Source organism: Electrophorus electricus, chromosome 11 (assembly GCF_013358815.1).
Source record: "Electrophorus electricus isolate fEleEle1 chromosome 11, fEleEle1.pri, whole genome shotgun sequence".
Classification (NCBI taxonomy): domain Eukaryota; kingdom Metazoa; phylum Chordata; class Actinopteri; order Gymnotiformes; family Gymnotidae; genus Electrophorus; species Electrophorus electricus.
The window spans coordinates 2564581-2587442 of record NC_049545.1 but is presented as its reverse complement, the minus strand read 5'-3'; the positions used below and the strand labels follow the sequence as shown (position 1 = coordinate 2587442).

The following is a 22862-nucleotide window of genomic DNA, read 5'->3' as shown; positions in this document are numbered from 1 at the left end:
CAAGGAACAAAAGAAAAGGTCATTTGTGTTTTAGTACAGAAAGTGACATGTTTCAGACCACACATGAGTAAGGGAGGAAATGCAGTTGGTATGTTCCTGGCTTCATGAGGGTTACACTGTAATAATTCCATAGTTTAAGCTGTAGTGATAAATCATCATTGAAGAGAAAAGAGGAACCAGTAAGATAAGTGTCATAGACAGTAATTGTTCACTAATTTCAGAATCACATATTTTAACTTATTAATACTCCCATCACTAGCATATACAAGAATTTAAGTTTGATATATAGCATTGGGAAATTTATTATGAATGTTAAAATACTTTGAAAGCTATAAAGCAAAGTGGGTGCAGAGGGGATCACGCAGCAGGGCATAACCATGGGGAGTTTAGCAGAAGTGTGTCAGAAGAAGAATTCTAGTATCACATAACATTTTCCCATCAGTCAGATGACCTTGCATTACTATTGCATTGCTATTGTATTCTAAACATAAGGTTGAGCAGAATTTTTGCTTGCATATGAATATATTAGCTGAAAGTGAACAATAAAAAAATGTAATAATTCAAAAGTATTGTTTATGCATTGGACCTAAAAGAACTAGAAGTTCTAAACACAATGCATTGTACAATATATTTCCATTCTCCCACTAGCTGACACATGGGGTCTCAGTGTTTAGTTTTCAGAAGGGACCTCAGCCACAGAATTGATGAATAATGTCTTGGAGTATACAGAATTATTTTTCTAAATAACTTTTCACATGCATTTTTAATATTATTGAATATACTGTCAGCAATATTTTAAAAGTGTGATATATGCCCTATGACCAAAAAAATGTAGACACGTGATTATCACACCTATATGTGTTGGTTGAATATCCCATTCCAGAAAACATCCCATTCCTAAAATGTCTCAGTACCCTTGACTGGAACTAAGATGGCGTAGTCCAAACCCTGAAAAATGGCACCTGAGCATTATCTCTCCTGCACTAAACTTCACTGTTAGCACTTTGTATTCTGGTAGGTACAACATTCGACACATCTTCCAAACATTGTCTATCAAATTGCCAGATAGTGTCGTGTGAGTCATCATTGCAGAGAACATTTCCACTGCTCCAGAGTCTATAGGCAGTGTGCATTACACCACACCTGCTGATGCTTGCCAATGTGCATACTGATCTCAGCCTTTAGTGCAGCTGCCTGCCATGGAGAGCAGCTCTGTAGAGACAGATGCAATAGAGGACAGGAGGTTCTTATGCGCTGCACACTTCAGCAGGTTGTTCATTTGCATGGTCTGGCACTTCATAGTTAAGATTTTGGTACTCCTAGATGCACCCATTTCACAGGAATAGCATATACAGATGACTGGGGCAGACCTAGCCAGGCAGAAATTTCACAAACTGACAAGTGGCAAAAGTCCTATGACCGAGCTATGCTTAATGTCACTGAGCCCTTCAGTACAACCCATGTTACAACCAATGTTTGTCTGTACAGATTGCGTGACTATGTGCTTGATTTTAGATATCTTTTCACACTGAGTGTGGCTGCAACACCTGAATTAAATAATTAAAAGGGAAGTCAACATATTTTTGGTGACATATTGTGTGTGTATAAGTGTCAGATGACCAGACTACCCCTGTCCATATTAGGAAGTTTGGGAGGGGAGATGGAAAGAGGAATTAACAAGGCCTAGAAGAGGTGAAGCAGACGTAAACATTTCCACTGGAAACATGTCCATCCTGACTCAACTCCTGCTCCTGTGCAACGTAATGTTCTTGTGTTGGGCAAACAGTAAGTTACTCTCGCCTCATCTTTTGTTATTCTAGTTCTGCGATGTCCAGGGAGCCGCCATCAGGTATGCTCATGTTTGAGAATATATAACCCTACCATTTCACTACTCTGTTCTTCAGGCAGTCTGGCCAAGCGGGAATACATGGCGCCCCTCGAGGTGAAATTCCATTCACTGGACTTTAGAAATGTCCTACACTGGAAATGCCAACCCAGAGCACCAAACAACTTGCAGTATTTTGTAGAGTATAAAGTGTAAGCTGAGTTTTTCTTATCAGGTCTTATGGCATCCTGTTAAAATGTGTTCATCTGAAATCCAAACAGCTAAAATAGAAAACAGGGAAAAAGCTCTGCTGAGTATTTTAAGGATTAAACTAAATGAGGACATCTACTGAACTTTGAAAAGGTTAATGCTAATCTGTTTATTTGTCTGTGGTGCAGATATGGGAACAAACATTGGACAGCATGTAAACGATGCCAGGGTATCCTTAAGCACCAGTGTGACTTGAGCCAGGAAACGTCAGATCCCAGGCAATGGTATTACGCCAGGGTGCAGGCCGTGTCCTCCAAGAATCCGTCATCATGGGTCATAAGCTCCAGATTTCACCCCCAATGGGAGAGTAAGTATCAGATATCCTCTGTTTCAATATTTTATTTTATTTTTAGTATGGCCTGTGTAGATATTTAGCAATGTTGTAGTTACTATGAATAAATATTTTTATTAACTTTTTACTGTGTATATGTTGATAGCATATTTTTTGAAAAACAGAAAACAAAATATTATTAATAGTAGTAAAACAGACTGAATGTTTGTGCTTGCTGAACTGCAAAGCCTTGGTAACACAATTATTGTCCATGAGAAGTCATTACCATCTGAACCAGTAGGTATAGTAGGTATATTTAAATATCAAGTAAAATGTGAACTGAAATGACTCCTTCTGTATCTCAGCCACTTTCAGCCCACCACAAATCAGGCTGAATGTGACGGAAGAAGGAATCGTGGTCCAGATCAGACCTCCAAGGTCTCCTTTGCGGGGACAGAAGAATACCAGAATCTCAGTTACAGAACTTCAACAACTGAGATTCAAGATATACCTCATGCAAAATGGAGTGGAGGAGGTACAGTAGGAAACCCTCTTCAGCTTTTGGACTTTGAATTAGATGTTTAAAACATAAATTAATTCCTTGGACTTGTAAAGTTATGAGAGTGTAGATCAGTTCTTTTTCTTTGAGTTTCCTAAGTTCAAACAGACATGTCATGAATGAAATGTCTGTTAGTATTAAAATGCCTTGCCACTGGAAATGACAAATCCTTAATTCTGATGGGCCAAATTTGTCCAACAAAACTATCAGCAAGCCTTCTCTTAGTTTCTACAATGCAAAGCTTATTAAAATCTCTTGCAAATAATAGAGTAGATAACTCCTGCAGTAATGCGTGAGAAAGAATGAATGATAATTGCTCCTTTTGTGCCAGTTCTTTTAGTGACTGTAAATAAATATACACATAGCACATCTAGTGTGGTTGCAGACTACAGTACCACAGTTACTATCTGAATGGACATTTACCTCACTCTTTATTGTTTTTGTCTCATCTGTAGAAAATTAGTGGTAGATCCTTAAAAAGGGATGTGGTCATCTGCAATTTCCTGGAGGATTCTGAAATTTAAGTTATTAGCAACTGTTTTATTTGTAGGACAAGTCAGCACCAAAGGAATTCTTGTTATCTTAACAGTAGGTTGTTTATAGGTCAGTGCCCCCACTTTCTGAACACGTAAAGCTCAAACAAAGGCATCATCTACGATTTCCTTAGGAAACCCGCAGACATGAAGTTTTTGCAGGGCTTGGAATGTGAAGAGTTGTATTGCATGTATTGTATTACATCATCCCTTTTTCTGTGTGCCATTCATGGCAAACTGTGCATAGTACAAAAGAAATGTTTGAGTACACTGATCGTTTATAGGTACATCTACAGTATAGGTGTACCTAACGAAGTGTTCATGAAATGCAGTTGGCGTTTCCTGTGGACTATTTTTCATGCTTACTAATTTTGACAAGCAGATACATGAAATGGAATGTCAATCCCAGAAGGTAGTGATCCAGGTTTTTGAGCCCACAACCACCTACTGCTTTCAAGCCATTACCATAATGCCCCTCTCGGGCCGTCTGAGTCGAAAGAGCCCCAGCACCTGCATCACCACGCCATGACACCTGAACTTCCATCAACACAAGAACAAAGGTGATAAAACACAGAGCTCATTGTTATCTGATAACTAGGAATGGCTCTCTTGAGATAGGCTCATCTTAAAGGCAGATCACCCTAGGCTTAGAGCTGTGATGGCCTACTGTGGGACTAAAATTAGTCTCATATTTCACTGACCTTTGGATACTTGTTTGCTACTTTGTTTTACTTTTAGAGATGTGCTGATTTTCTTCTTTATCTACATACAGGGAGAAGCTCGTCAGTGAAGGACATGTAGCATCTTGTTTTCACATTTGAAATCATAACATTATCATGTATAATGTAAACTTTTCCAGGAGTTCTAAGGTTTATTATGTGTAAAATTATCAATATATGAAAATAAATTCTTGCATATCATTCAATCGAAATTATTCATTTTAAGCAACTGTTAATTTAAAAGCAGAACATTGCTGTTAAAAGAAAAATAACTAAACAGAAATATAAAGCAATGTATTAATAGTGACAATATTAAATAACCCTGTTGAAGTTAATAAAACAAAACAAAAAACCCCCCCAAAACCTTGATGTACCATAAGATCAAAATGAGGAATAAAGCATTTATTGGTCACTCATTTACAGTATAACAGTAATGTATTAATGATAATGATTCTGGGGTAGATAGCACCAGCAAACCACCACAGAATTTCCCACTGACTCTTCATATGGGTCAAAGGGACACCGAAAAATACTTTCCCAAAAATTAAAAATACAGTATGTGTGTACTACATAATTTTATATTTTCTTTTTTCAAATATGCTTCCTAAATTTGAAAGGGCATCTTAAACTTTGGTGAAAATTTAAGGCAAAAAAAAAAAAAAAAAAAAGTCTTACATTTGGTCACTAATACCAGTGAATTTAATTTATGTATTTCAGTGTCTTTTCAAATAGTGTGTACCCAGATGAAACAGGTGTAGATGTAGATCTAGAAAGTAAATCACTGTGCTCAGAGAATAGAATCTACCACTCTTTCCACACGGACTTCTGTATGGTTACTTCATTTTAGTAATATAAAATAAAAACAAAAATCACAACAAATCACTGTATGCCACGACACATAGCTTCCAATTTCCAGTCTTTTGTTCTCTTGTAATTAAATGTGCAACTGCAGTTCCAGGCTTAATGAGCTCAAGGCCGGTCCTGTCTAAACACCACCTTCAAATAATCAAAACATTGATTTCACATAAAACATACATTTGTAAAGTCATTAAATGATTAAAAACAAAATCACATCATTACATCAAAAACAGTGCTACATAAGAGATCACCACATTAAATGTGCAGTTATGCAGGGGTGTTAACATGATCAACCTTTCCCGAACAATAATCCTCTGTAAGCAGGAGGGAATGTCAGATTTAAATAATTTTCTGCGTCTTATTAAAGTGTCAGTATAGATTTTTCTTTAGCCTGACGTTCTATTGGAATTTGACTGAGGTGAACATTCTCTTGTTCCTAGTCAATGTGCATCAGGCTCTGGGAGTGAACAGCACTCCTAAGCAGATCGAGTCTCACCAAGTCTGTTCAACAAACTAGTGTTAATGGCTGAATGTCCAAAGCTCTGAACATTTTCTAAAGTAACAGTTTGTGTGTGGGACTTCATGGATTTATAACAACCTACCTCCTCTCAGTTCCTTTTTTGATCCAACTACTTGATGTCCACCCACAGGCATAAAGGAAGTAATAAATAATAAACTCCATTTGAATCGGAAGGCTGTGGAAGCACTTTAGCATTATAGGAAATGCAAGGGAGAAAACTGCAATATTACGGAAATGATTTCCAGGCCACAGACAATTCCTAGGCAGTAAACTTCCATTGAAGTACTGATCCCACAGAGATTTGAGCCGAATCCTTGTTAAAAGCATCAGCAATTCTATGCACCAGTCATGCAGTTTTATGACCTTTCGTCAGCTTCAGAGAAGCTAAGGAAGCAACTTAATGCAATTTTCAAGCTAACAACAGAACAGTCTGCAAGCAAACCGTAATTATGGAATGAGTGTCAAGAAGAAGGAAAAAAAGAAAAGGGGAAGAAAAAAAAAATCATTCTGATGTTGAGTTAGTTTAGCACCAGACTGAAAGACACCTGAATCCTTTTTCAAGATTAATGCTTAGCAACAACAGGCAAATCTTGTGTCAACTGGTTGAAGGCATTAGCTCGTTAAAGTCAGATCAGGCCATTCAATAAAATACTATGGTCCAGTATTCAAAATAAATTGGCACAAAACATTGGTTATTATTCTATGTTGGATTACATTATTCGCAGTTGACAATTAAAACCCAAGGACTATTGGCATAGGATGTCCTGTTACCACAGATACTCCCATAAATACATTACACCCCTTTTAGGCAAAATGCCCTAGAATCATATGTTGGAGATTTCAATTATATTTTAGTGGATCAGAACAAAAATGCCTTTCTTAACAGAACATGTAATATCTTTTTCTAGATTCAGTTATTTAGGCATATCGAATGACATCAGCTATGACACATCTGCAGTCTAATATCAGCAAATGTTTAAGTAAAGGGGAGTGATTTCATTAGCTGACTATCCGCACTGTGGGTAACATTTAACAAACAACTGTTCCTTTGCTATGATTTCTACTACGTAAGCCATTAAGACAGAATATTGAGAAAGCTAGATATCACAAAACGTGTTTGGAAATAACTATCAGTTTACGTGGAGATGTAAACTATCATTTTAAACAGGCACATCTGAAGTGCACCAAAATATATCTGTGCGTGAGTGTGTGTGTGAGAGAGAGAGAGCGCGTGTATGGGGCACAAACACTGCCCAAATACCTGACAATTCTACCATTTTCTGAGACACAATGAAGAAAAATTCACATGGAATCAATAGCAAAGCATTATTATAGGGCAAACTCGGAAATGGCAGTAACACCATGTCCAGCAAACATCTAAAAGAGTAGTGTTGATTAATGTAATACTGACCGTAGTGATTATGCTAATTTCATCAGATCAGGGTTGCACAGAGAACACTAAAAGAGCTTTCATTAATTGCAGATTACCTGTTGGTAGTACAACTGCCACAAGCAGCCAACTGCTGGCAGTTTCATTAAAGACAACCAGAAAAATGACCAGTCAGAACAGGGGAAGTCATTGACACTTTGGTCACATGACCTATACAACTTCCTCTGGGAACTAATGTATTTTCCATTGCCATTTATGATTTGCTATGCATTGGTCCTCTGGAGTGAACGTGGAGCCCTGCCTGCACCTACAGCACACATCAAATGTCCCTCTACGTCCAGTGCACAGACGAGCATCGGTGAAAGAGGAATAAAGTCAGTGGAGTTGATTCGAGTAGAAGAGGTAGGGGCAAACTGCGAACAGCAGGATAAAACACTTCTCTTTATGTCTAAAATGAACACCGATCTCCAGCACTCTCCAGATAAAGAACACGGGACTCGATTAGGCATCTAATACAACAACGACCAAAAATTAATAGTAATACCTATTAAATCTTTAAAAGCAGTAGTTTCCATCATCCGTAGAGATCTTGCTCCTTGATACGGACTGTGCACAAATCAAGTGGTAGGGTATAAACAAACAGGCTACACACTGGCAACTTTTCAGTAAAATGGAATGTTACTCATTCTGTTTGTGTCCTTTCATTTTAAATTACTTATCAAAATACACTGAATATAAATAAAATGGTACAACATGATAACTCCAGCAGCAATATCTTAACATTAGGCATAAGAGCCACAGTGTGAAGTAAATCCTGAAACAAGGATTTATTGTTTCTGATAGATCACTGGATTCAAGTGGAAAGATGGGTCTTGCTCCAGAAGGAGAGGCAGCTTATTTCAGGACAAAAACTCCTTTTCCAGTTCGAATACAGAGGGGCGACTTGGAGTGCTCTGAATTCGGCAGAGGGGCACGGTGCAGTCCCGCTTCTGTCCCTCTGTGTCCACATCCAGCAGGGAGCAGCCCACTTTGACCTCTGGAGGGAGCACAATCCCCAGGTCCTGGGCGCTCTTCTCGCCCGAGTGGTGCCCAAGGGAGTAGCTCTTGTTCCGGCCCCTCAGAAGGCCCCAGGAGTGAGGTTTGCCTCGGAGGGACAGGGGTCTGGGCCTGGACACTGATTCCAGCGGGGTCTGCTTGTCCTGGTTGGTCCCTCTCTCAGGCTTCTTCCTCTGCGAGGATGAGATGGTGGGGGTTTCAGCAACACAGCTGGTGCTAGCTGCTAAGACAAAAGAAGGTATCAGGTCATTTAAGTTAACACTAATTAAAGATATTTAATATCATTTAATTAAGTATGCAACAGACAGCTAGCTCTCACAGCTCTGACAGGCGGCAGGGCTGGATTTCTTCCTCTGGAGGCGAAAGCCAGATGCAGTGCCATGGTCTGATGCCAGGGACAGCCACGGAGCTTCTGCCCGGCCCGGGGTCCTGCCCCTCGTGCCCGGAACTGCTGCTTGGCCGACGTGATAGAACCCCGAGGTGTCAGATGGCGACTCCTGCACAGGACTGTGCTTGGGGCCCTCCGAGTCCGACTGGATGAGGCACTTGGTGGAGTTGCACTCCAAGATGGAGGACATGGCCAGCAGGTTGACAGGCCCGGGCGAGGCGTCGTCTTTCCGAGAGCGGCTGCCTGGGGGGCTGGTACTGCGGCGGAAGCGGGCCGCCCTCTGGAAGAGCCCCTCGCGCCTCTTCTTCTCCTCCCGTGGCTCAGGCTCATCGCAGGGCGCTGGCCGGTGGAACTCGCGCAGGTCCGCGCCCAGCGCCACCGCCGCCAGCATGGACGCACAGGCGCACAGCATGGAGTCCACGCGGCAGTGCCTGCCCGCCCGCTTCAGACTGTTGGTTGGCGTGTGCTGCGGTGTGGTGCTCGTAGAGCTGGTGGAGGTGGTGGGGTCCTCCTGGCTCTCGGCCCCTCCCACTCCGCCCCCCGCAACTCCCCCCAGCTCCTCTGTCTGCTCATCCTTCCAGAGAGGTAGATCAATATAAACCTGATTAGGGAACTTGAGCTGCTTTGGTTTATTGTCTGATCCGTCGGTAGAGCTCGTGTCATCTTTACCCATCCCTGGACAAGGACAGACAGGAAGCATTAAGCATGCTTTAGTCACAGTACGTAAACGGAGGGCTCGGCAGGAGGTGGGCCTAACTTACCCTGCTCTGTAAACAACGCAGCAAGTGGAACCGGCTTCTGGGGCTTCATCAGACTAGTAGACCATGGATTGCTTCCATCAGAGAGTGGTCGAACTCTGCAAGCCAAACGATTGTGTCGGGCATTAAAGGACCCGATGCTACAGTAAAGATGACTCAGTTTTCACTAATTAATAGCTCACTTGACAAATGATCGTCTTTCCTTTTTAAAGATCAATCAAAATATGTTTGCATTCTCCCAATAAAACGAACACATACACACTTTCCAGTTCAGCATAAATATATAAAAAAAAATAAGAGGTGCAAATTCAGGAGAGACACCTAATGGAACTGCCTGTTCCTTTTGATGCTTTATGGGTATATTTCCTGTGCTGTGCAATTGCCAAATCTGGGAAACCTAATTAAACAGGTCTGAAACAAGGCTTTCAAACAAGAGTCATACTAAATGAAATATTTAACAAATTACATGTTTATCATTCTTAGCCTGCTGAGCAAAGTCATGTGCTTCTGTTGAGGTGCCGTCACTTTTTAAAATTCAATGCTCGACTATGTACAAATTGGCTGGGTCACCAGGTCACCCAGCACTGATCAAAAAGCATGCGAGCAGAGGAGGACCTTTCAGTGCCGTTTCCTCTCTCCTTCGTCTGAATGGAGCTGGGCCCCCACGTGCGAACCTTCTTCTTTATGCCCTTCTTCGCATCCTCGAACTCCTCCGGTTTGTAATTGGTGCTCCTGCCCCACGTCCTGTTGCTCTCATCCAGAGTGACTGTGGTGGAGAAGAGGGTGTGTGGTCAGAGCATACACTCGCAGTGGCAAATGGCTGCTAAGCAGACTCATATTAAACAGGCCTTCACTCCAGGAGAAGTGTTTTAGCCAGTGGACAATTAAGCACGACCATCACCGTCCAAAGCAATGTGTACACAGAGATTCAGACTAAAAACAGGAAAGCACACCAAAAGAGGATGTTTTTGCTCTCATTGATTTGACCTCGACCAAAGTCCACCATAAGTATTTGGGCTAAGTTTTGCAGAGATGATAATTTTTTTTTTTTATTTAGCATTTAAACCGCTTGCTCTTTCCAGGTCATGCTGGTTTATGAAGACATAAGCGGAACATACAAGCAATGACTTCACCGTCCCAATACTTGTGGAAGATGCCCTATGGAAAGTTAGTAATGCTCTGTGAAAGTAATTACTTTAGAAACAGATGGTGAAACTGATTAGAAAAAGCAAGTCGTTTCAATGTCCACCCAAAACCGTTCATCACACCCCTGGTTGGTGAAGCATGAGCTGGGACAGTGCACGCTGTAAATGAGATAAAGCATTTAGTTTTGAACCTCTGTTAGCTAGAATTGTTCATCCGAATGAACAGCTTAAGAGGAATCCCCAGGTAGGCAATCAGAGGCCTGGTTACAGGGGCGTGGGAGCCCAGGAGCCACAGAGGCCCACTGCCTTGCCTTTCCTCCCCAGCCAAGGTCTACACTCGCTTGTGATATCCACGTCTTGGTGATACACAAACATGCTGTCCCGTCTGTCACTGGGACAGCTCACTGAAGAGAAAGAACAATACTGCAAAACTGTGAAAGCACAATAGCCATGGACACACAAATTACAAAACAGCTGGTTTGAAAATCTTCTGCACAAGCTAAATTTGATGCATTAGGATTGCAGGAAAAGACTTGACACCAAGAAATTTGCTCTTAATGACCCATTCAAAATGATCCTGACCAAATATATTTCATATTCATACATCTTGACGGAATCTGAATATCTGGCAGTAAAAAAAAAGGTCTTAAGGTTTCCAAAGGTCTTAAAAATAAAGTAACTGAAAGTGAGGTGCAGGGTTCGTGAGGAGAGCTATGCGTACGCTGGATAGCGCGGAGCCGGGGGATGAGGGTGGGGCTACTCGGGGGGCTGGAACTGCTGCTGTTCAGACTCCTCCTCTTCTCCAGGGAAGGTGAGGCCTGCACTGTGATTTTATGCTGAAAATCTAATGCACATACAAACAAACAAACACACGATCACGTAGTTTATGAATACTAATGACTAGCCAGAAAATCGAAGGCGACAGCACAGTGTGGCGCGGCCGGTGGGGAGGGGTTCGCACCGGAGGGCAGACTGATGCGGTTGCCATCCTTCAGCTTGAGGCGGCTGCGCTTGAACTTGCCCTTGCGCTTCTTCACATTGGGCTTGTCCTTGTTGAGCTGGAGGATGAGGATGTTGAGCTCCCGCTCCAGCACGTTGATCTCCCTCTCGGCTAGCTGCTGCTCCCTGCGCTTCAGGAGCTCCTCGTGGGACTTCTGCTGGAGCGCAGCACGCGTCAGTTCCTCCTCACGTGAGCATAGCTCCTGCACGAGATGAGGCCAGGGTTGAGGACCTGATGCCGCTGCTCTGCAGCCAATTCCGGGGCGCTACAAGAGCAATTCCACTGCCACACAGCAAGCCTTAACAATGGGAACTACGCAGCTCCGCTTTTGTCTAACCATTTGCAGGGGCTTCCCTTTTTCTTTCCTCAGCTGTTCTTTGCTGACAAAAAACAAAACACCCCATAAATTTAAAAAAAAGTATTAATTAGAATACATTAGAATGTATTAACACTGCAGGTACTGGAGGAGGTCTTTTCTTCTGGCGAGTCTAAAATGTCAAACGTGTATAGTGGACAGCCGGGTGTAAGCAGAGCGATGGGAGTGGTACATGTTTGCCACAACTATTTGTTGAACTCCCCACAGTTATGCTTCTGCATAATCCACTCTCTAATTGCTACAGCCACAGAGTATTTGCATTTTTGCTTTGAACGTGTCATGTTTACCACATAATATATATATTTTTGCAAAAGAGTAAGAAATAAAAACCTAATCCTAATCAAAATGTAAACAAAATATCAAATCTCGGACATGCTTCTGATAAACATCTCTCAGACAGATTTTAGCTATTGTCTACAATGCTCTGAATTACTTTGATCTACTTACAAAAAACGCAGGTTAGAGAAAGCAATAGTATTATTTTCAAATAATGCAGAATATGACAAATTTCATAAAATAAAATAAAATAAAATATGTCCAGGGACTAAAGTACTCTTACTGGGGCAATACTTGGTGCTTAATGGAACAGGAAACAGTTTTGGCAATAACGAAATCTGGACAACAGCCTGGCACATGGGCCTTTTCCCACTCCATCCCCCTTTACAATACTAAATTAGCAGATCAGATACTAAACAGATGACCAAATCTGATTTTTTTTCTTGGTAACAATCAAGGAGCAGAGAGGCCTGACCTTCTCTTTAGTTCGCAGTTCATCAAACATCTCCTGTATCTCCAGCCTCCAGTCCTCCTGCATTGAGTGGAAGGAGTCCTGAGGCATGGTGGCCATCACTGCCTCCTCGATGGCCGTCAGCTGCTCCAGGATGGTGGCGAACGTTGGCCGGATGTGGGGATCCTGCTCCCAGCACTCTGTAGGTGAAGATATCACACATACTTTATGCAAGGTTTACATTAATTGCATGAGCAAATTTTAATTCCCAGACAAGTTTTCATCATTTTTATATTTTGAAGCATTTTGCCATATGTGATGGAAGGCAGAAACCACTGCATGCCTGCTAATTACTTAACTTTTTAGCAACAACACTGCTGAGAATCCAACCACTTGGCAAGTACTAGCTGAACAACATACATGAAGTTTACACATTACTGCAACTCTCTGGATTTGGTAGAAACACCGATGATACATCAGTGCCTAATTGATGCATCAGACCTACCCTCCATGAGCTTGGCAAAAGGCTCAGGGCAGGTGGAAGGGACAGGAAGGGTTAACTTGTTGACAGCCACTCCATAGGCCACAGCCAGCCCATCGATGCCTCTGTACGGAACCTCTCCTGTCAGCAGCTCCCAGAGAAGGACCCCATAACTAGAAAGAAGTTGAAACAGACAATTTATTTTGTGTTTAACATTCACATAATGTTAACATACTCTGTCAGAGATGACAGCATGAGTGTTAAATACATGTGCCTAAATCTGGACCCAAAGGGCCAAAGTGCAGAACAGAACATCCAATTACCCGACCGCTAGACTGAGCTCTACTGGAGTGGCCTGGGTTCTAGTCTCAGTTGTGCTATTAACTGTAATATTGTAATATGCCTGAGAGTGCAACTGAAGTACCAAAATTAAATGAGGAGAACACCATCAAAATGGAAATAATCTTTAGTTTCCGGTTTGTTTTTGGAACCAACAACGTATATGCACTGAAAGTGTCTGTAGCGTCTGTGGTGCACGTTTGCAAAGGAACTCATCTTAGTGTCTGGAGAAAAAAAAAAAGCAGCTTGCCTTAAGCATCATCATTACTACTACTATTACTCATTGTTATTTTCTTCTCTCTGAAAATGGAGTGTGGCTTTACCTCCAAACATCACTGCCTTTTGAGAACAGGGAGGACTTGATGACCTCAGGAGCCATCCAGGAGTACGTGCCAGCAGCACTCATTTTGGTGGTCTTGTGCCACTCCCTGGCCAGGCCAAAGTCAGTGATCTTCAGTGTCTTCCTACCGATGTCATTGTTTTCAATTTTTTCAAGTATCAAAACTGTAGAAAGTCAGATGCACTTCGGAGGTTAAGTTCATTCAAAATGTTTACCAAAGAAAAACTCAAGATCCATATCAATTACATTCTGTTTCAAAACTAAAATAAGTTTATTTAGTACATTTAAGCAGATCTATAGCTTACCACTACCTATGAGCTTATCCATCTAGCCTCTGAGTTGAATTTCGGATAGATTGTACAATGTAATAAAACGGAATAGCTAGTTATATAATAAACACAAGAAACGTACCGTATATGTTAAGCATTATTCGTGATACAGAAGCTCAATCTGCTTGATCAGGTAAAATGTTTTCAGGAAGTGAGTCATGAACGATCTCACATAAGCCTACATAAGCAAGCTGCAGGAACTGCCCCACTGATGACACACCAACGTTGCTGGTCAACCCCAGCGGAGCAAGGTCAAACTGGATAACGAGCAAGCAACGGAATATCCTGACAATATATAGATGTTTTCTGAACTTTCTGATCATTTTCGAAGACCTCATGTCATCTTTTTAAAAAAAGTTTTTTTGGCCTATTTTGTGTGTTTTACCATGATTTCTTTTAAAAAAACAATTTTATAATACGGATTTACTGAGTTAGAAATACGCAAAAACCATTAAAAAATGTTAAATCAAAAGTAAGCCTAATAGCCAAGCAGCACACCCTATAATTTCCAATTAAATGGAAGGAAGAATATCACAGACACTGAGCAGTAGATGCCCATCCTTATCTGCACACAAGCATTAAGACAGGAAGCCCACAGTTAAAAGCAGACAAAGATCCATTTCTACTCAACCTGACCTTGCTGCTCTGAGCATAGAGACATGTGACAGAAACTCAGCAATAGAGATTATGGACACAGATTTCAAAAGAGGGCGTTTTGACTTTCCCTTGCTTTTTTGGTTGACAATAAAACATCACACAATCCAGAAGATAAAAAAAATACGTAGAAAACTAGAGGAAATACCATGTCTCTACTGTAAGCTAACGTGTGATCTATGAGGCGAGCAAACGTATGGTACAGGGTTATTAGAGAGTATGGTAGATACTGCTCAGTACCATAGAGGTATGGAAGAAGACAAAATCCAAGTTGCTAAAAATAAACAAACAAATTACAGTTTACAAAAACAGATTAATGTGTTGATTTACTTAATTAATAGATCGATATGTCAACTCCTTAAGAACTGTTGAGAAATACACTTTGCATGTTTTTGTGTGATGTGATCTTTGGGGCAGCTGTCAGCACAACCAGAGGAACTTTCCTGTTCAAATGGGCTCCGATAAATACAAGATACCCGGACACTCCCCAAAATAAACAGTTACTATATTCAAAACTGTACCTTTTTATCTTGAGAGTCTCTGGAGACAAAACAAACTGAAATGGGTAAAAATTCACATATTTGACAAGCTCTGCCCTCTGCAGCCAAAATGTTCCAATAGAAAGAAACAACCTGAAACAGCAGAGCGTCTATTTCAGGATTTGACCTCTCTCAACATCTTTTCAGAATAAGTTGAAGATTAACCAGTTGCCTTCAAAATTACATGGCATGTTGATTTACTGCCAGCTCAACGATACTCAAAGGATATCAAAAACGTTCACCAATCACCTGTGTTGGAAAACAAGCTTATCTGAAAGCAAATAGTCCCAAAAGAACCAAGGTTCTGTGGCAAATTTGGAGTGGGCCCAATCAGGGCACTAGTTTCATGCAGGCAATCCTGGAAATACTTGCACAAAAGAATAAATAAAAATATTATAGTAGAGCTTTATATTATATATGGTGTCTTTATATACAGTTTCTCAATTTTAAACTAACAACAAATACCTGAGACTATTCTAAGATTAAGAGAAACAAGCAACATCATTTCAGATTCTGTGCAATAGGAATTCATTTTAAGAGCTTATCTACAAGCACATGTGTTCCAGTTTCAAACTGCCTGTGTGATATTGTACTACATGCAATATACTCTACAGTTACCACTCAATGTATTAAAACATATACACTCACTAGATACTGTCTCATCTGTTTCCATACACAATTCAAGGAAGCCCAGTATCTCAGTCCAGTGTACAGGGCACAACAAATGGTCCACATTTTTCAATAACCAACTCCCAGCACACCTGCACCAGGTATTCAGGACCTTAACGCCTTGGTTTAGGTCTATTGGGAGGTGGGACAGAGGAAACATGTGGACTGTTTTGTGACCACAGAGCATTGGGAAACAATGTTCTAGACTTCCATCAGTGGTCTGCCTGGGTGGGGGACCTGCGACAATGTTTCCCAGTAATGACACTGACAGTTCGTTTTTTTTAAAACACAGAGCAATACTGCTATGCCCAATATACTTGTACCATCTCAACACCCCCTACACATACTTTCAAACAGGTTTGGGCAGTTTGTTGGTGAATCTCAGACTGCTTCAGGTCACTATGAGCAATGCACCTACTTAAAAGATGGTATGCACAAACATTTAGTTTCTCTGAGGCAGAAACTAAAGATTCTAAAATTTTTATATTCCATAATGTATGCTAAAATGTAAGCTTATGCATTTAGAAAAGTGTTGAAATTAAAATCAAAGATTTTTTTAAAGTAATTTTTAAAACTTTAAAAACTTTGATAACCTTTGACTCAATGAACTGAATAAACAAAATGAATCAAATATTTGCAGATGACAAAAGGTCTCCATTAAGAAAACTGAAAACAAAGAATACTGTGAAAGACAGTATAATTACTGATAGAAGCTAAACAGCACTAAAATGACCACTTTAAAGATGCAATTACAGGCATTTTTCATTTGTTTAAAGAGATCATTGTATATTAAAAATTAAATGTCAACTGTACTTGTAGCACAATAAACCGGAAAAAGTTACAGCTGCTTCAGTCTTTTTGGTTCATGTAATAATACAGATAATTTTCCAAGGCTAGAAATCACATTTGAATTTAGGAACAATTATTGTTCTATTAGTGCATTTACTCTTTAAAAACAAGAAAGCTATGTGCCTTCTTGAAAGTACACATTCCTAAAATTCTTGAATACCTGAAACTAAATATTAGTGTGTGCCCTCAGATTCTGGCAATAGGCCAAGTTTCACTAGAGCTGCTGGCTACAATTCTGCATTACATATGCTTCCAATCAGAGGACGCTCCCTGCCTCAGAGAGAAAGCAGCTTCCATTGAGGAGATTAAATATAATGGAAAATAAGCCTTTCAGACTGAAGAGTTGGGGCATTCTTGTGATGCAGTCACCTAGCAACCAGTGCTTGACCACTCCATTGTACAAACTTGTGTTAAGCTTTTGCCCCCTCGTTAGTGACATTCCTCCGAGTGAGGAATTAAAAGATTAGGGTGCACAAATACTTTTATGCTGACTTTCTGCTATGCTTTGAGAGTAATCATTGAAGAAGTTTGGCCACCAAGACAACTGCAGGTTTTATATTGTTTCCATTTTTCCTTACTGGCAAATGTTGAGAGTAGCCATATTTCACCAATGCTATTTATTCCTGTCTAACAAAGTATCTTTCACCTTCAACCTGATCAACAGTTCCACAGCTGAATGACCTGTGGGCTGCCTCATTCGCTGGAGCTCTCTTTACGAGCCGGGTTGAAAGCGTGGTCTGACAGGAAGGCTCGGGTGCACAGTGGGTAATGTCCTGAGTGCAATGCTGAGCAAACACACATCTTTTCAATTAAGGTCAACAAGCTTCCAGTGTTGTTTGTCACAATGCCGCAGAGGGACAAACAAACTGACTTACTGTGTTCACATCAGAGGCTGCAGGGGCCCATGGGCCAGGCTGCCGCATGCTGTAGGGGTTTGTTTGGTTTTTCTGAGGACTGAATGAAGTAAAACAAAACAAACAAAAAAAAAATAGTTGCACGACTTACAATAGTATTTAATGCTTCAAACATTTTGTTAGAGGTGAGAATTTTCCACCTACAGCAAAAAAAACCCAAAACAAACCCTAGTATTATCAAACAGTTAATTTAGAAGGTTTTTTCCCCAGTATAAGGCTTAATAGGCTAGGAAAAAAAAAAAATCATTTTCTCATGCACATTTTACACAAGTCTCATCCAAAATTGTTTGTTATTAAATACTGATTTAGACAGTTGACATTTGCCACCCCTTTAGATGAAGGATTAGCAGCATTTTAAACTGTAACACTAAGGTAGCTTGAGTACTGACAGTCACAGAACATTGATTACTTAGATATTAGCTAAGAAAAAAGATGACGTTGATAACTATCGTTTATCCAACTACATACTATTCAAACTTCTCAGGACTATAGCATCAAACGTCAGCTGTAGTCAAGTTAATCAAGTCCTTTGGGTTTCAGATTTATCTTTTTAATATGACAGGGTCTATACGACAGTGAGAAATTATATTTCTTTTCCTGTGGTTTACTTTAACCATATTTATTTACAGAGACCACAATGATCTTTTTACAGAATATATATATGCACACCTATTGTGTGTGTGCATGTCCTGCAGAAAAATGTTAACCTACTGAAGATCTGTCCCACTTCACAAAATCACACAGACATTCAGATAACATCATGGTAGCTGCATTACTGGTACATCTCCATTACTAAACGCTGGAATATTCTTCAATGACTGAGATCACAGGGACCTTAATTAGCCACAGTCTAAGCTAGCAGTGTGTAAACACACTATTTTCTCACAGCATGAACCCAGCAATTTACTTTCCCTAATATCTGTTTCATAACTCAGTGTTCACGGTTTTCTGGCAGACGCATCACTTTAGCCACAACCAACTAACTGATTATTACTGTGACACTTTAGGGAAACAAATCCAAAAAATAATACAAAATAATTATTTCAAATTTACTGTTGTACATATATCCTATGTATCCTTTTTACTGTCAAATATTATGAATCATACTCTCCACCCTCTCAGGACCTGAGCCTTTGTTCTATGACAAATTCACTATCTCTGATTACAAAGTCAAGGATTGTATTTTGAATTCGAGGTCCACGGTTAAGGTTCTAAACAGTCTGTCACAAAGGTCACTACAACACTAGCAGCTGAGTAATGGTCAAACACTAAAAGAAGGCTTAGTGGACAGAGAAACATTTGCAAAGCTCTAATTCTCATACACCCACAGCCCACTTTGATGGCTCAAGTGGAAAAACTTGGCCAAGGATGATGCCCGTTTTTATAAACCGAGTTAATTACATGGCATGAACAATGAAATGCATCAACCAACAACAGCAATGTTAAGATAGCAATAAGCAGAGAAAGGATGAAACCAGGATGACACTAATGACATTAATGCTGACCATTCTTCGTATTAAAGTACTTTTAAAAACCAGAATGCGTATTGGAGTGAGAAGGTCACATATTTCTGTTAAAAGTACACCCCTCCCCAAGTTTTGATTATTTCATTTTTTAATTCTGTGTACCCAAAAAGGAGTCTGGCTTGAGGTGTGTTTAGTCCTACATTTTGTATGGCCAACCTATTTCACTGTAATCATCTACAAGAAAGCAGGCCACATTTGATTTAGTTAAAAGTGAAAAGGCAGATGGACTTTTATTTATGCCTGCGGCACCAAGCATCAGATTTTCCCTCTCAATTTAATGTGACATTTACCACATTAAACCAAGTTTGTTCCAGAAATAAAATAAAACCCACTTTGAAGCAGTTTTCTCAGTCACCTTAAAATGACCAGTTGAAAAAACAGACTGCAAGTTCTGCAGCACAGTGCTTTGGGTATGTAGTACTACAGGCGAATTCTGCTCAACTTAGAAGTTAGTAGTACAGTTTCAGTCAGGAGGGATCATCTCGGAAGTGGCCAGCTGTTTAAACTCTTACCTCATTTCACATACACTTTAGACCAAAACTAATCAACAAGAAATTCTAAGCAAACCTCCCCCATAGCCACCCCCTGCCTTCTGTACTTGGGGACCGGACCAAAGAGACCATCAAAATGACCAGAGAAGAGACAGGGTAAATGAATATCTACACAGGCTTAGATCTCACCAATAAAACATCCATTCATTTAGCATCAAGTCTTGTGAGGTACCATTTCACTACATCATTAAAGTACTTTAAAATAACACCACGAATTAATGATTAACGTGATAATTGCACAGGAAACACCGGTGTGTAAATTTTCCTGAAGCAGGAAAACAAGAGCCAATGTAATATTTTACTTACTGTTACTGGACTTCAGATCTCTGTGAATAATGGGCACAACCGCCTCTTCGTGGAGATACAGCATGCCTCTGGCAATTTGGACAGCCCAATTCACAAGAATATGAGGAGGTATCCTCCTGCCTGTCAAGGCACGATTAAGGGTCCCTCCTTGCGCATATTCCATAACCAAGCACAGGTTCGGCTCCTCTAAACATACACCCTCCAGTTTTATTATGTTAGGGTGCTGCAGCATGGAAAAAAGTTTGGCTTCTTGCTTAACACTTTCCGCAGTAGCAGTGATGTCTTCATCGGGGTCCTGGCGAGCAGCCTTCACTGCAACCTCCTGTTCTTTCCAAGTTCCCCGGTAAACTTTGCCAAAACCACCGACACCGATAATTTCTTCCAAAAAAAGTTCACTAAAGGCTATTTGCACAGGAGAAGAAGGAACTGTCTCCCGTACCCCCACTGTGCCACCACCAGGAAGTCTATAAATAGTTGGTTGGTAAGTGACATAGTTTGAGGGAAAGATGCCGACTCGATGGTTAATTTTGCCTGTCCACCAACCTTCATCTCCCGAAATCGCTGCATCTTTAGACAGCACCTCCACAACATCTCCACGACGGAGGCTGAGCTCGTCCTCCCCGGTTGCCTCATAGTCATATGCTGCAGTCCAGAGTGAACGTGAGCACACAGGGGCAGAATGAGCCCAAGCCTTTGCAGGGGAAGTTTCCGTCCACGAATAGTCTCCTAGGCGCCCCTCACCGTTTGGGAAAACGGCCTGGGGAACATCCATGTCTCAGTGCCTGCAGCAGCACCATAAGGTGCGCTGAGGTCAGAGCAGATATAAAACAAGAACAGGGATTGTATTACCTTGATGCATGCAATAGCTATTGCGAGAACTAGTAGGTTCTTCATAGGTTAGGTGCCTGGATAAGTTTACTTCTTAACCCTAAGAGAAAGAAAAGGCCCTAAGTTCGATTTGTTTGAGGTTACGCACTGTTTTCTTTTCACGTAAAACAGCTAACCACTCTTTCGATGTGTCTGCAATCTCAAGAAACATTGGCATTAGTAGGATAACGTTATCTCACAAATTGCCACTCTTTAAAGCCTGATTAAGTACCATTTGTTCAGTTACATAAAGATAACGTATCCAGCGACCACGAGCAGCTATAGTTAACTTTTTCAGCTGAAGACAGACTGGCCCGTTTGAACAGGCCACTGCTGGGCAGGGACGAACCAACTCGAGCCAAGTTAGCTACCCTAGCTTCCAGCAACGAGGTTACAGGTGTACTGTCGCCTACCTCCGCTCGAACTACTTCAACAAACCAAGTAAACAACAAAGTCTTTAGGTCATGTAAAACGTGTACTTCAAGGAAACGCCTTAGTTTCTAGTTTAGGACTTCATAGCTAGGGTTTGTTCAATAGAGTAAGCTAGCACGTAGCGCTAGAAGTAGCATTGGCTAGCTCACTCTACAAAGTTTACAACTACTAGTTAGTTCATGGGCTCCAAAACGTACCGACACATCCGATAACAGAGCAGAAAGTCTTCCTAGGTCCAACTCATGATAATAAGCACACCAACCCCGGCATCCCAAAGTTTCCAAAGACTTCATGGAAGTAAACGCACTTTAAACAAAGTCTCAAAAGTCCCATAAGTTGGCAGAAGAGACTCGCCTGCACAGCGCCATCGCATAGCCCCGTCTCCACGACGCACCCCGCCGGACGGAAACCGAGCGAGCAGATTGGCTACTTTTAGTCACATGATTCCCGTTCCTCTTAGTCAAAACAAGACTGGGAGCCTGGAAACTTATTGTAGCCCCACTTGATTGATTAATTTTCTCTGTTCTGTTTTGAACGTATTAATTTTCATCTATTTGTAGCTATGGATCAAATGCATTGTTTCTACGAGATGTGAAGGTGTAGACACCCGTGTGCAGCACGAAGGGTGTGGAAGAGCAGGACAGGACAGGCAGGGCTAGCGTAGTCTATTACAGAACAGATTTTAAAACGCTGGATTTATGTGGTCAGATTAAATGAATGAATTAAACGAAATTCTACAGACACAAATTATTTAGACCTACTTTTATTAGACCTAAATTATTTTGTGTCCTTAAAGTCTGATACGATAAAATAGGTTTTTGCCAAGAATATTAATTTAATGACTGAGAACCTAAAGCGACAACGAAAAAGTATTTTCCCGGTTTGCAATTTATTTTTAATGCTGACTGAGCGCCTCCTAAGAAAGAGCAATTAATTTCACTGTTTCAGTTATTTTTCTAAATTAAATTGAAAACAGCAATGACTGCAAGTACACAATTCCAGTTACTGTTGCATTCTTAGGATGAAATTGTGCCTCATGTAAGCGGAATACATCACTTTAACAAATATTACAAGCAAACAAATGTAATTACTCTTACACTCTTAGAGTGACATTTTGTCTCCTCTCTGCAGAATTTTAACCCCTTGCGGTTTGTAGGATATTGGCATTACACCGCTCATTGAAGTGTACAACTGTTTTCTGATGGTATCATTTGCTTTCTACATTTAAACAGGCCGGACCATTAACCAGACCAGGACAGCTTTAACCAGACCTTTTAAAAACTTTTGCAATTCTCAGACAACATCAGATTCTCATGGGATCTTTAAAGACTAATTAGAGCTAATTAATTCTTACGTTCTTACATTCAATTATACAGTTATTTGATCTTTAGAACAGAGCAATATTCATGCTTCCTCCAAGTTCCTGATAAAACAAATCAACATCGTTTCATAACTCGAATAATTCATGTGGTTTTTAACAGTGCTTCAGCTTTGAGAGGGACAGATTTATCACCGACACAAAGTGGAATAGTGACAATGATGTCTGTCTCCTATACGCTCTCGGAGCAATCACCAGCAGGTTTTCTGTCTCTTTTGTGCAAGCGTTCACTATTGGATGCACGTTTATGATATTCATCTTACCAAATGACCTTCGTGTTAATTTCAAGCGCT

The 22862-nt window shown here is 40.7% G+C and overlaps 2 protein-coding genes across 3 annotated transcripts; one reads left to right on the top strand and one right to left on the bottom strand.

The window, feature by feature from the left end:
• The first annotated feature begins 1716 nt into the window (after positions 1-1716).
• On the top strand, positions 1717-4314 carry il22ra2 (interleukin 22 receptor, alpha 2). The gene is made up of 6 exons (XM_027000531.2): positions 1717-1785; positions 1905-2037; positions 2224-2402; positions 2732-2901; positions 3841-4018; positions 4231-4314. The coding sequence occupies exons 1-5, from the start codon at positions 1725-1727 to the stop codon at positions 3985-3987; spliced, it is 690 nt and encodes a 229-aa protein (XP_026856332.2). The 5' UTR covers positions 1717-1724; the 3' UTR covers positions 3988-4018; positions 4231-4314.
• A 250-nt stretch (positions 4315-4564) lies between these two features.
• Positions 4565-21565, bottom strand: map3k21 (mitogen-activated protein kinase kinase kinase 21). Of its 2 annotated transcripts, XM_035531749.1 has the most exons (11): positions 21389-21565; positions 19893-20820; positions 13539-13719; positions 12901-13049; positions 12420-12595; positions 11254-11494; positions 11014-11136; positions 9763-9913; positions 9151-9245; positions 8321-9064; positions 4565-8224 (listed from the first exon to the last, which is right to left on the bottom strand). In XM_035531749.1, the coding sequence occupies exons 2-11, from the start codon at positions 20662-20664 to the stop codon at positions 7845-7847; spliced, it is 3012 nt and encodes a 1003-aa protein (XP_035387642.1). In that variant the 5' UTR covers positions 20665-20820; positions 21389-21565; the 3' UTR covers positions 4565-7844. The 2 variants fall into 2 exon arrangements, with proteins under 2 accessions (XP_035387642.1, XP_035387643.1); XM_035531750.1 differs by having other exon boundaries at positions 4565-8221; positions 19893-21565.
• Between the last annotated feature and the right edge of the window lie 1297 nt (positions 21566-22862).

Bases quoted from the DNA above. Each gene is read 5' to 3' on its own strand.
- map3k21 (XM_035531749.1), bottom strand. From the start codon at position 20,664: ATGGATGTTCCCCAGGCCGTTTTCCCAAACGGTGAGGGGCGCCTAGGA. The intron at 11,137-11,253 runs GTGCGAACCCCT...TATGTGCATTAG, and splicing joins CCGCATCAGTCTGCCCTCCG to ATTTTCAGCATAAAATCACA. The intron at 9,914-11,013 runs GTACGCATAGCT...TCTCCACCACAG, and splicing joins CCGGCTCCGCGCTATCCAGC to TCACTCTGGATGAGAGCAAC.
- il22ra2 (XM_027000531.2), top strand. From the start codon at position 1,725: ATGTCCATCCTGACTCAACTCCTGCTCCTGTGCAACGTAATGTTCTTG. The intron at 1,786-1,904 runs GTAAGTTACTCT...TCTGTTCTTCAG, and splicing joins GTTCTTGTGTTGGGCAAACA to GCAGTCTGGCCAAGCGGGAA. The intron at 2,902-3,840 runs GTACAGTAGGAA...TTTGACAAGCAG, and splicing joins TGCAAAATGGAGTGGAGGAG to ATACATGAAATGGAATGTCA.